At 45.7% G+C, this 15,000-nt stretch overlaps 1 protein-coding gene across 1 annotated transcript in view; it reads left to right on the top strand.

The window, feature by feature from the left end:
• cfap74 (cilia and flagella associated protein 74) overlaps positions 1 to 15,000 on the top strand; it is a 67,068-nt gene that overhangs the window by 37,768 nt on the left and 14,300 nt on the right. Inside the window, exons 17-23 of the mRNA XM_031565575.2 lie at positions 1,642 to 1,775; positions 2,195 to 2,471; positions 3,710 to 3,850; positions 9,169 to 9,299; positions 10,338 to 10,466; positions 11,933 to 12,045; positions 12,639 to 12,694. Coding sequence (XP_031421435.2) covers positions 1,642 to 1,775; positions 2,195 to 2,471; positions 3,710 to 3,850; positions 9,169 to 9,299; positions 10,338 to 10,466; positions 11,933 to 12,045; positions 12,639 to 12,694 — 981 coding nt within the window. The remainder of the gene's footprint in view (positions 1 to 1,641; positions 1,776 to 2,194; positions 2,472 to 3,709; positions 3,851 to 9,168; positions 9,300 to 10,337; positions 10,467 to 11,932; positions 12,046 to 12,638; positions 12,695 to 15,000) is intronic.

Raw genomic sequence — 15,000 nt, 5'->3', positions numbered from 1 at the left:
GAAATCTCTTGAAATTTGCTGACTTTGACATTATGACAAACTAGTTAGTCAACAACGGTCAGAGACAGACAGCAGGAAAGGTTAACAAACGGAATGAAATAGCCCACACATTACACACGCCTTAATACAACTCACGTTATATGCTAAACCAAAGGAGGCACAAAAGACAAGTTTTACCATTGAAGATCTTTTTTTTTCTTGAAAAACTATCTACATAGTCCAACCATCGAGGTTTAATCCATGTTGTTGTGGAGACAGAGGATTGCATCAATCATATTTCATTAAAACTTTACACTTCTTACATTGGACATATCCAACAGCCTAATCATAATCTGCATCGACTACTAAGCAGAAATATCTCCATACAGTAGATTTCCCTTGGTTTAGTATCGTTTTAAACTCTCCAGATGACAGTTTCTCTTTAACTTCCTCCGTGATGCCATTTTGCCACCTGTAATTGCCTTGTCACAGCTAGGACCTAAGCAAATTCCCGCCAGGGGAAGAAGGCTGTTATCCTAAATGTGATTTATTTTATTCTCAAAAACGAACTTCTGCATAATGTGAAGCAGACACGTTGACTTCACTATTTATTAGTGCTGTCAAACGATTAAAATATTTAATCGCGATTAATCGCATTTATGTCATAGTTAACTCAAAATGAATCGCGATTAATCGCACATTTTTATCTATTCTAAATGTCCCTTTGTTTATTTATTTTTTCCATCATTTTATTTTTATTTGAATGCCCTTATCAACATGGAAAAGTTGATTGGCTTGCTTTATGCAAATGTTTTATTTTATTGAAAACTAGTGCTGTCAGTTTAATGCGTTATTAACGGCGTTAACGCAAACCCATTTTAACGCCGTTAATTTTTTTATCGCGAGATTAACGCGAATTTTTTTTTAATCAATTTTTTTTTTTTTTTTTTTAGATAAACATTCGACGGGTTCCGACGGGCTCGGGTAGGGTATCCATCCTTTACCACAGGGGGGTATTCGTCGTAGCTCGCTAAGCGGTTTAGCGAGCAAATTTTCAGGCTAAGATAAAAAACGCCCCTCTTTTTTTTCGATAAATCACCATAGTAACATATTAGCGTAGGAAGAGAGTTCTTTACGATCGCCCTTCTTGACAAGACGATGAGTTCTTGTATGAGCGCTACCGATTCAGCCGACAAGGAATAATTAATTTACAAAACCTTCTCGAGTCATTTATTGCAAACACCACAGTCGAACATTGACTGTCTTGCGCTTTTTTGCGAGTGGTACATTTTTGTGGTGTCGGTGATGCGGAGAACAAAGCACTCATAATTATATGAGTGTTATTAGTACCCCATAGCACCCCATTGTACCCCATTGTTTTGGTGATCAACCTTTCCTGCCTTTTGAAGTAGGACGTGCACGCGCAATTGCCCTGATAAGTTTAGCCTGGTTGAAATTAACCACATGATTTGGAGGCGGATGAGCCGTTGACAAACCGATATTTGCTGTTCTCAATCAGCTCGCTAATGTTAACGGGCTAAAAGGACAATTGATTAACTTAGCTTCAGCCCTTACGACGAACGGGGCCCAGGACACACACACACACACACAGACACACACACACACTTCTGCAGTGGGCTTATGTTTCTTTGTGTGCCGTAGTTCATGGACGTGCAGCCGGGTGACGGCTTCGGGACGCTGTTGCCCCAGGAGACGGTGGACCTGGATGTGATCTTCAGTCCGCAGACGGCCGACGACTACAACTTCCAGCTCACCTGCAGGTCAGGGGTCAACAGGTGAGACTACAACTCCCAGCTCACACACACACACATACACACAGACACACACACACACACACACACACACACACACACACACACTCAACAGGTGAGACTACAACTTCCAGCTCACACACACACACACACACACACACACTCAACAGGTGAGACTACAACTTCCAGCTCACACACACACACACACACACACACACACACACACACTCAACAGGTGAGACTACAACTCCCAGCTCACTACACAGACTACACCTGTCTGACTGTCTGCTGGGCAGCCAGCATTCCATTACCCCCGACCCCCCCCCCCCCCCCCAGCACACACACACACACACACACACACACACACACACACACACACACAGCTTTTACAGCAGAGGCTTTATCTAACTGTCTGACTATAACCCCCCCCCCCCCCCCCCCAGGACCTTCTGGCTGCAGTGTCGGGGCGTGGGGGTGCAGCCGGTGCTGGAGCTGTCTCACACACTGGTGGAGTTCCGGGCGACGGCGGTGGGCAGCCGCTCCTGTGCCAGCCTGTACGTGCTCAACACACACACCAGCACCAACCAGTACACACACAGCGTCCCCCGCGTCGGCCCCGGGCCCCCGGCCCCCGTCGGCCCCCGCAGGTTCGCCTTCTGCCCCCCCCACACCCAGGACATCACACTCACCCCCACCAACGGACGCGTGGGGCCCGGACAGGTACACACACACACACACACACACACACACACACACACACACACACACACACACACTTCTCACACACACACACACCTAAACACAGGACAGGTACACACACACGCACACACCTAAACACAGGACAGGTACACATACACTTCTCACACACACACACACACACAGGACAGGTACACACACACACACACACACACACACACCTAAACACAGGACAGGTACACACACACTTCTCACACACACACACACACACACACACACACAGGACAGGTACACACACACACCTAAACACAGGACAGGTACACACCCACTTCTCACACACAAACACACCTAAACACAGGACAGGTACACACACACACACACACCTAAACACAGGACAGGTACACACACACATACTTCTCACACATACACACACCTAAACACAGGACAGGTACACACACACACACACTTCTCACACACACACACCTAAACACAGGACAGGTACACACACACTTCTCACACACACACACTTAAACACAGGACAGGTACACACACACTTCTCACACACACACACCTAAACACAGGAAAGGGAACACACACACACACACTTCTCACACACACACACTTAAACACAGGACAGGTACACACACATACACACTTCTCACACACACACACCTAAACACAGGACAGGTACACACACACACAAACACACACCTAAACACAGGACAGGTACACACACAGTTCTCACACACACACACCTAAACACAGGACAGGTACACACACACACACACACACACACTTCTCACACACACACACCTAAACACAGGACAGGTACACATACACACAAACACACACCTAAACACAGGACAGGTACACACACACTTCTCACACACACACACCTAAACACAGGACAGGTACACACACACACAAACACACACCTAAACACAGGACAAGTACACACACAGTTCTCACACACACACACCTAAACACAGGACAGGTACACACACACACACACACTTCTCACACACACACACCTAAACACAGGACAGGTACACACACACACACACTTCTCACACACACACACACACACACACACACACACACCTAAACACAGGACAGGTACACACACAGTTCTCACACACACACACCTAAACACAGGACAGATACACACACATACTTCTCACACACACACACCTAAACACAGGACAGGTACACACACACACACTTAAAAACAAGACTCCTCTCCTCTCTCTCCGTCTCTTCAGAGATGTTTGGTGCAGGTGACCTTTAACCCCTGCCTCTCTGATGACATCATCAAAGCAGAAGCGGCTCGTCTTCTGGGAATAAAGCAGCAGCAGGCAGCAGAGATCTGCAGCAAAGCCACCAGCATGGAGACACCTACACAGGTACACACACACACACCACACACACACACACACACACACACACACACACCTACACATGCACATGCACACACACACACACACACACACACACACACACACACACACACACCTACACATGCACATGCACACACACACACACACACACACACACACATACACACCTACACACCTACACACACACACACACACACACACACACACACACCTACACATGCACACATACACACACACACTAGTGCTGTCAGTTTAACGCGTTATTAATGGCGTTAACGCAAACCCATTTTAACGCCGTTCATTTTTTTATCGCGAGATTAACGCAAATTTATTTATTTATTTATTTATTTTTAAGATTAACGTTCTTTTTGGCCTCGCAAACTGTGTAGTAGGCTAACGATACGGTTTGAGTGAATGGTGAGCGCGATACGGCGAAATGGATGATAAAAAGCTTCTGAATGGAAAGTTTACTTTTAAAAGTTGTGTTGTACAAAAGAAGCGAGCTTCACTGTTGTCTGAAAATGTCAACAGGCAGCTGGATGAAAGCAAAGAAGTAGTAGGCTTACCTTTTATTGGTAACCTAACTGTTACGGTTCATTGTTTCTGAAATAAGAGGCCTGACTGCTATGTTCCCAGCAAACTTGAAAAAAAGAAAATATTAAGCCATCATTTAACTGCACTATAGGCTGAGTCCTTGTTTACCTGAAATGTGCACTTTATAATTTTATTTTGTACCGCCCTGTTTGGCAATGTTGGCTTTCAATAAAATAAAACATTTGCATAAAGCAAGCCAATCCACTTTTCCATGTTGATAAGGCCATTAAAATAAAAATAAAATGATGGAAAAAATAAATAAACGAATAGTTTAACGAACGAATTAGAATAGATAAAAAATTGCGATTAATCGCGATTAATTTTGAGTTAACTATGACAAATGCGATTAATCGCGATTAAATATTTTAATCGTTTGACAGCACTAACACACACACATACACACCTACACACACACACACACCTACGCACACACACACACACACAAACACACCTACACACACATTTACATTTACATTTTACATTTAGTCATTTAGCAGACGCTTTTGTCCAAAGCGACGTACAAGGGAGAGAACAGTCAAGCTAAGAGCAATAAAAAGCATGGTGTAACAATAAATACTACTTTACATGAGAATTAGAAAAACGACCTAGAAAGGAAAAAGAAGTGCAGGAATGTAACTGCTGAAGTGCAAGTTAAGCGCTAGTCAGGTGCCAGTTAGGAAGGGAGGTGCTCTCTGAAGAGTTGGGTCTTCAAAAGCTTCTTGAAGGTAGAGAGGGACGCCCCTGCTCTGGTAGTACTAGGCAGTTCGTTCCACCAACGTGGAACTACAAATGAGAATAGTCTGGATTGCCGTGCTTGCACAGACGGCAGTGCCAAACGACGCTCACTAGACGAGCGCAGCGTCCTGGGTGTAACATTTGCCCTTACAAGAGCATTTAGGTAGGTGGGAGCAGAACCAGCAAGCACTCTGTAGGCAAGCATAAGTGACTTGAACTTAATGCGAGCAGCTACTGGCAGCCAGTGGAGCTCAATGAGTAGCGGGGTGACGTGTGCCCTTTTCGGTTGGTTGAACACCAGACGCGCCGCCGGCACCAGCAGCTGGGTGGCATACTGGGTTAGGTACGGCCTGATTTTGCGGATGTTGTATAGCGCAAAGCGGCACGACCTGGATACAGAGGCGATGTGGGCCGTGAAGGTCAGTTGGTCATCAATAATGACTCCCAGGTTTCTTGCTGTTTTGGATGGAACAAGAGATAAAGAGTCAATATTGATATTGATGTTATGGTGGATGACCTGTTTGGCTGGGAAGACCATCAGCTCTGTTTTGGCCAGGTTCAGATGCAGGTGGTGATTTTTCATCCATGTGGATATATCAGCAAGACAGTCCAAGATCCGCACCGAGATCGTGGTGTCCTCAGGAGGGAAAGCCAGAAACAGTTGAGTATCATCGGCATAACAGTGATAGGAAAACCCATGCGAGCGGATGATAGGGCCCAACGAGGTGGTGTAAATGGCAAAGAGAAGTGGTCCCATCACCGAGCCTTGGGGCACCCCAGTGGTGAGGAGGTGAGGTACAGACAGCTGACCTTGCCAAGACGCGTTGAACGAGCGCCCAGTGAGGTAGGATTCAAACCAGGAGTGCGCATTGCCAGAAATGCCCATACTTGACAGTATGGACAGAAGGATGCGGTGGTTGACTGTATCAAACGCAGCTGATAAGTCAAGCAGGACGAGAGCCGAGGATTGAGCTGCTGCTCTAGCTGTTTTTAAGGCCTCCGTTACAGACAACAGGGCTGTTTCGGTGGAGTGACCGCTTTTGAATCCAGACTGGTTTGGATCGAGGAGATTGTTCTTTGACAGGAACTCGGTGACCTGTTTGGAAGCTGCCCTCTCAATGGTTTTAGATAGGAGCATGAGAAGTGAGACCGGTCGATAGTTTTCCACCTGAGTGGGATCGAGAGACGGCTTCTTGAGCAGCGGCGTTACCCGAGCCACTTTGAAAAGAGACGAAATGTTCCAGGACGACTGCCTGTTAGGATTTTGGAGACCTCACTCTCGCTGAGAGGGATGAAAGAAGGAAATGATGAGCCATTGACAGTTGCGCCCTTAGGGGGGGAGACAGTTGGTCGAACTGTTTCCCGATGGCTGCCACTTTCTCTGTGAAAAAGGAAGCAAAGTTATCAGCAGTGAGGTTAGTAGCTGGGGAGGAGGAGGAGGGTAGAGCAGAGTTTTGAAGGTGGAGAATAGTTTCCGAGCGTCAGTTGCACCGTTGATCTTGTCATTGAAAAAAGTCTTCTTAGCAGCAGTGATGCTGGATGAGAAGGAGGCCAGCAGTGTCTGGTGTTAGATTCCAGTGATATTTCTCATGTCCATATAGCTTGTGTATGCCCCTCCACCACTACCAGGCCCGTAGGCCCAAATTCCAGTAAGGTTAGCAGGTTAATCTTAATGGATGCAGGCCATATGCCGATCCACACGGAGCATTCTCCTCTTGTTATGTGTATATGTTGTGTAGGATTCCTCCTGGCGCCTGGGTTTTTAGGCTGAAGGACATTGATGGACTGTCATGGTCATGTATGTGTACGTGTGTGTGTTAGAGATTGTTATGCATTTCATTCGGTTTACGTAATACCCCCAGTTAAATTAGCCTGTGCCCGAGGCTCAGAGGTCAGAGCGACTCGCGGAGCAAGGAAGAACATCTCCTGGAAGACGACACCTGACACGCACCCGCGTGTGCCCGGCGACTCTTAGAACTCTGCTCAACTTAGAATACTTAGGCTCAGAAAAGTACTTAGTGATATTTCTTGTCTGCTACAATAAATATCTTTGGCTCTGATCCGAACCGCTCCAGCTTCCTTGATTGAGACAACCAACTAGACCACCTTTTAGAATTAAGTGTAGTAGCCTAAATATAGAGAAGAATCTTACACTGGTAGCTTGCAAGTTCGTCCAGTGCTGCAGATTTGTGCCACTTTCTCTCAGCCGCTCTGAGATTGGAGCGCTGCGTTCGGAGGGTATCACTCAGCCACGAATGAGACTGGGTAGATCGAGCAGGTCTGGTGGAAAGTGGACACAAACTGTCCAAGCATGAGCTCAGAGTGGAGCAGAGAGATTCTGTGGCATCATCGACACCTAGTGAGGAGAAAGTGGATTAAGGTGGAAGAGCAGAAGAAACCAGAGAGGAAAAGTGGGTGGGAGAGAGGTTGCGGAGGTTGCGCCGGAACGAGACCATCGGAGGGGGGACAGAGGGTTGCTCAATGAGCCGAAAATCGAAGCGAATGAAAAAGTGGTCCGAGAGATGCAGAGGGGTTACCGTTAGGTTGTCCGTGGTGCAGTTCCGAGCAAGGATGAGGTCAAGCTCTATTCCTGCTTTGTGAGTTGGAGGAGTGGGGACCTGTTGTAGGTCGAACGAGTAAACCAGGGTCTGAAAGTCAGCTGAGTTGGGATTGTCTAGGTGGATGTTCATGTCGCCAAGGATGAGTGTTGGACACTCGTGGTCAGGGATGGATGACAGCAGGGTGTCCAGCTCATGGACGAAATCACCCAGTTGTCCTGGTGGACGGTAGATATTAATCACATAAGTTTTAACAGGAGCAGTTACCATAATTGCATGATATTCAAAGGAGGCATACCTGTTTGAAGGCAGCAGTGGAGTGAATTTCCAGTTGTCTGAAATCAGCAGCCCCGTCCCACCTCCACGACCAGATGGCCGGGGAGTATGGGAGAAGGCATAGTTGGTGGAGAGTGCTGCCGGGGTAGCATTGTTCTCAGGTTTGATCCATGTCTCTGTGAGAGCTAAGAGCCCTAGGGAGAGGTGGTTGGCATAACCTGAGATGAAAGACTGCAGACTGACAGTTCCACAGGCCAGCAGAGAAAGAGGTTACAGTAGATGAGGTTTGTTGAAGTGAGCGGAGGTTACCCAGGTTGCGCTGCCGTCTGCTGCGCTGAGATATTTTTTGACAACCAGTGACAACAGAGATGCTGCTGTGACACATGGCTATGGCAGAATCAAAAAGTTTACCTTGTTTGTGATCCTTGTTTCGGTGGACTTGTACAGGTAGACTCACACACACACACACACACACACACACACACACACACATATATACACACACACACACACACACCTACACAGGTACACACACACAAACACACACACACACACCTACACACACATCTACACACACACACATACACACACACACCTACACACCTACACACACACACACACAAACACAGCTGTCTATGTGAACACAGGATTTGAAGGTGGTCTAAAGCTGAGCTACACCCCAAAACTCTATGGGCTGTAGGGCTGTCAAAATTGCTCAAAAATGACGTTTGAATATTCGCTTTAAAAAAACACATATATTCGAACATATTCGAATTTCTGGTTGCGCATTAGGCACATCAATAACAGGACAAAATAATACAATGAGCCATAACTACTCGTATGTAGTAACCGTGGAGTAACCTCAGACTGACTAAAATTATGGAGTAACCTCACATACACACCTGTGTAATATATATATATATATATTATTATTATTATTAATAATATTGTACTTTTCTTTTAAATATGTATGCCAATAAAGCTTAAATTTGAATATATAATGTGTTTGTGTGTCTGTGTGTGTGTGTGTGTGTGTGTGTGTCTGTGTCTGTGTCTGCGTGTGTCTGTGTCTGTGTCTGTGTCTGTGTCTGTGTGTGTGTCTGTGTGTGTGTGTCTGTGTGTGTGTGTGTGTGTGTGTGTGTGTGTGTGTGTGTTCCCCAGCTTACCAAAAAGGAGGTGGTGCCAGAGACCAAGAAGGGTAAAAAGCCTCCAGCCAATCGCAACGCAGCAAAGAAGAACAGCAAAGTCACCCTCAGCCCTAAAACAGAGAGTCCACCCAACACACAGCAGAGGTCAGACACACACACACACACACACACACACACACACACACACACACACACACACACACACACACACACACACACACACACACACAGCAGGGGTCAGACACAACACAAACACGCTCTCACACACACACACATACACACACACACTACTGCAGAGGGACCACCCAATACACAGCACTGTAGCGCTTCTCTTCTGTAAGCCACTAAAAACAGACAGATCCCCCATCCTGTCCTCCCCCATCCTGTCCTCCTCCATCCTGTCCTCCTCCATCCTTTCCTCCATCATCCTGTCCTCCTCCATCCTGTCCTCCTCCATCCTTTCCTCCATCATCCTGTCCTCCTCCATCCTGTCCTCCATCCTGTCCTCCTCCATCCTGTCCTCCTCCATCCTGTCCTCCATCCTGTCCTCCATCCTGTCCTTCTCCATCCTGTCCTCCATCCTGTCCTCCATCCTGTCTTCCATCCTGTCCTCCTCCATCCTGTCCTCCATCCTGTCCTCCTCCATCCTGTCCTCCATCCTATCCTCCATCCTGTCCTCCATCCTGTCCTCCATCCTGTCCTCCTCCATCCTGTCCTCCTGTATTTGGGCTGTTATACATAAAGATTAGTGTCCTCAACTCTAGACAGGGTTTGATATTTGGGCTGTTATACATAAAGAAGCAGAATAAGTGATAATCAGCTACTGTATATAGCCATTCCGCCTTGTATATACTTTCTTAAACTTCTTAGACCGTTGCACTGTTGCACTGTTTGTTTTGTATTGTGTTTTAATGAGAGCCACTTTACCAAGTCAAATTCCTTGTTTGTGAAAACTTACTTGGCCAATAAAACCTGATTCTGATTCTGATTCAGAATTCTGATTCTGGTTTTGTTGTTTTGTTGTTGAGTTGTTTTTGTGTTGTGTTGTTTGCGTGTTGTGTTGTTTGTGTGTTGTGTTGTTTGCGTGTTGTATTGTTTGTGTGGTGCATTGTTTGTGTGTTGTTTATGTGTTGTGTTGTTTGTGTGTTGTTTATTTGTGGTGTTGTTGTTGTTGTTGATCAGCGATGAGGGCTTGGGGCCTGCTGTGGAGTCTCTGCTGCGCTCCTTCAAAGACAAACACCAGCGCTGCATCATCCCCTGTTTCATCTCAGAAGGAGACGCCAGCGAAGAAGAGGAGGACTGCAGCTACAGGTCATACACACACACACACACACACACACACACACACACACACACACACACACATCACACACACACACACACTCACACACACACACATATACACACACACACACACATATATACACACACACACATACACACACATATATATACACACACACACACACACACATACACACACACACACACATATACACACCACACACACACACACACACACACACACATATATATACACACACACACACACACACACACACCCCACACACACACACACACACACACACACACACACACATATACACACACTCACACACACACACACACACACACACACACACACACACACACACACACACACACTGAGCCAGAGGAGGACTGCAGCTACAGGTCATACACACACACACACACACACACACACACACACACATACACACACACACACACACACACATATATACACACACACACTGAGCCAGAAGAGGACTGCAGCTACAGGTCAGATCAATTCAATTCAATTCAATTTTATTTATATAGCGCCATAACAATACAATTGTCTCTAGGCGCTTTACAGAGCCCAGAGCCTGAAACCCCCTTAGTGCAAGCACAATGGCAACAGGGGCAAGGAAAAACTCCCTGTTAGTCAGGAAGGAACCTTAAGCAGAACCACGGCACATAAGGGGGGGACCCATCTGCTTGAGGTCGGCCAGGTGGAGATAGGAAGGGGGGATGGGTGGAGGGTTGTTTGGCAGAAGGGGATGGGAAACAACAGGTGTTGTACATATCCTGCATTTGGTAAATGTACATAATATATATACAGACATCCGGTGGTAAATACATGATACAAACAAGACCAGTTTAGTGGGTATACACTGTGCTCAAAGGTTTACTGTTACAGGGGTAAGGGGAGTAGGAACAGAGAAACATGTTGATGGTGGCAATAATATATATTGTATATAAATGCTAGCATAGGGTAAGGGGTAGAGTAAGTGTACGGCAGTGCGGTGGCGGTGGGTGCAATTGGCCGAGGGTTTCTACGGGTAGACCGGGTGGAGAGACTACAGCAGCGTCCCATAGCGAAGATAGTCTGGATTAGGAGAGAAAGAAAAAGAACAGAGTGAGTGGGTAGAGTTTGGCTGTCCATATGCGTAGTTGAGGAGTAGTGGTGGTGAGGAGCAATGTTTCCACTTCCATCAGCAATTGGAACACACATATACACACACACACACACACACTGAGCCAGAACAGGACAGGACTGCAGCTACAGGTCAAATCACACACACACACACACACACAAACACAAACAGACACACACACACACACACACATACACACACACTCCCCATAACACCCTGACTCCTCCTAACACCATGACTCCTCATAACCCCCTGACTCCTCATAACACCCTGACTCCTCCTAACACCATGACTCCTCATAACCCCCTGACTCCTCATAACACCCTGACTCCTCCACAGCCCCCATAACACCCTGTACCTGGAGCTGAGGTGCCCGGTGGTGCGGCCCAGTCTGCTCCTGCTCAACCACAGCAGCGGAGACAACACACTCAACTACCAGCAGGTGCTACTGGGTCAGTACCAGTCAGTGTGTGTGAGTGTCTGTGTGTGTGTGGGAGGGGGGTGTGTATTCAATGTCATCATGTTTGGATATTGGGTGTATGTGTGTGTGTGTGTGTGTGTGTGGTGTGTGGTGTGTGAGTGTGAGTGTGTGTGTGTGTGTGTGTGTGTGTGTGGGTTGGGTGTGTTTGTGTGTGTGGGGGTATCACATGTCATCATGTTTGGATATTGTGTGTGTGTGTGTGTGTGGTGTGTGAGTGTGTGTGTGTTAGGTGTGTGTGTGTGTGTGTGTGTGTGTGTGTGGTGTAAGTGTGTTAGGTGTATGGGGTTATCACATGTCATCATGTTCAGATAATGGATGTGTGTGTGGGGGGGGGTTATCCTTTGTCATCATGTTTGGGTATTGAGGTTGTGTGTGTGTGTGTGTGTGTGTGTGTGTGTGTGTGTGTGTGTGTGTGTGTGTGTGTGTGTGTGTGTGTGTGTGTGTGTGTGTGTGGTGTGTCTGGGGTTATCACATGTCATCATGTTTGGCTATTGTGTGTGTGTGTGTGTGTGTGTGTGTGTGTGTGTGTGTGTGTGTGTGTGTGTGTGTATAAAACTCCTTCAGATGAGAAAGTGGTGAAGAGAGTCACTGTGCAGAACATCTCTGAGGAAAACCTGGAGGTATCCTTACTGCTCCATATATATATATATATAGCTGATGATTAGGGGCTGAGGTGTGTGTAATAGAGTGTTATAGCTGATGATTAGTGGGTGAGGTGTGTGTGTGTGTGTAATAGAGTGTTATAGCTGATGATTAGGGGGTGAGGTGTGTGTAATAGAGTGTTATAGCCAGAGGTGTCAAGTAACAAAGTACAAATACTTCGTTACTGTACTTAAGTAGAATTTTTAGGTATCTTTACTTTACTCAAGTATTTATTTTTCTGGCAACTTTTTACTTCTACTTCTTACATTTTAACACAAGTATCTGTACTTTCTACTCCTTACATTTTTAAAACAGGCTCGTTACTCTTGGTTCCGGTTTTATTTCAAAAGTTTCAAATGTGCGCCATCCAATACAGATCAATGGCGCCATCCAGATATACTGATTTCGAGCGTAATTGGATGAAACATAGAAACCCATAACACTCATTGGTTAGGCTACTATCCATCTTCTTTACGCATGACGCAAAACAAGACAACAGAGGCGAACAAATGATACAATGCGCGGCAATGGCAGTGTCAGAAAGAGATGGCAACTCTGGCGAGATGTCTGAAGAGTGGCGATGGAGAACAGCAAAACCTTCCACATCCCTGGCCCTACCTCAAAGAATTGTTCGAAATCGTCGGGAGCAAAAAGGTGCATGGAGAATGCGGTGCAAACTTTTCGAACCCAAGAACCAAATACTTTTGCCATTCAAAACATGTAGAGGTAAGCTCTGTATTATTATTATTATTATTATTATTATTATTATTATAATAATGGTCGATGCTTGCGACAGCTTGGCTAGCAGAGGAACATGCCAACATGCCTTGGTTTGCTTTCTAGCAGTTGCCTAAGGATCCTAAGTTACAGGTTAACCTAGTTAGCTCTCTGTGATGTCTGACAAATAAGATGTAGGCTAATTCACTACCACGATCTAAAATGTACTACCGTAATTTCCGGACTATTGAGCGCACCTGAATATAAGCCTCACGCACTAAATTTTTTTTAAATAATTATTTTTGACATAAATAAGCCGCACATGTCTATAAGCCGCAGGTGCCTACCGCAACATTGAAACAAATTAACTTTACACAGGCTAAAATGAATATCAAAACTAATACAATAGTTCGTTTTGCCAGTTAGATAAGTGCACTGTTGCTTTAAGAGCGCACAGTCGCAAGAGTCAATCAGAAGCTAGAACGTTAGATTGAAGACAGACGCTAGTTTGAAACCAGTGAGCTAAAGAACTTGAAGACTGGATTTGTATTGTTGTAAACTTTTATTTTATTTTCTAAAGTGTTTTGAGTTGTGTTCTGTCTATGCTGGTAGACTGTGGTTATTTTGACATTAGTTAAGTTATTGAGAGATACTGAGAAATCGCGTGGAGCTAAGCATCCATGCGGCTGCATCCATGCTAGCATCCTAGCTCCACAAAGCCACCGTAAACACAAAGCCACCGTATACAGTCACAGGTATCATAATCCATAAATTAGCCGCATCGTTGTTTAAGCCGCGAGGTTCAAAGCGTGGGAAAAAAGTAGCGGCTTATAGTCCGGAAAATACGGTACACAGTAGCAGTGTCGATTTTAGCCTGACATTTCTGGTGGGGCAATTTTGTATGAGGTCATGTCACCTCACAAAAATAGTCTACATTCCTCATTTTAGTCTGAATTAAAACTTCCAAAATACTCGAAAACTAGCGATAGCTAACTAGCAGTAACGTTACTGGCATTGGTCTGTCTGATATGATCTGACTTTGATGTTTTTTTTCTCTTGGTACAGTTACAGGGTACAGTTCTCGCGGTTTTCGCAATATTCGAGTCGAGTTGCTAGGCAGATTTCGTGGGGCACATCTGATAGTGCCCCATCTCCCAATGTTATCTTTGGCCTGTGTGGTTCACGCTCATTAATGTTTCCATGGCAACGGTCTTAAGCGTGCGCCGTAGCCCACAGAGCAGAGAGGAACAGCGGAGAGCAGCATTTCACAGAGCAAGCACACAGACAGAAACACACATGAATCAAATTACTCCAAAACAGGACTATAATGCTTGTGAGTCAAGCTTATTCTCACACACACATTCACAAACACATTCACGCTACTATGCATATTAAATAAAATAAGATATATTTTGCCACAAAGCACAGATTGAGCTTTCTGCAAAACAGCGCCATGGGGATCTGGTGGGGCAATGCCCCACGTGCCCCTAATGTAGAAACGCCACTGCACAGTAGTAAGCTAATATAAGGCTATTTAATATTCAGTTTATATATCAGTGTTTCCCAC

The sequence above is a fragment of the Clupea harengus genome, chromosome 4, assembly GCF_900700415.2.
Source record: "Clupea harengus chromosome 4, Ch_v2.0.2, whole genome shotgun sequence".
Classification (NCBI taxonomy): domain Eukaryota; kingdom Metazoa; phylum Chordata; class Actinopteri; order Clupeiformes; family Clupeidae; genus Clupea; species Clupea harengus.
The sequence above is the reverse complement of the archived record's forward strand: the minus strand, read 5'-3'. Positions and strand labels throughout refer to the sequence as shown.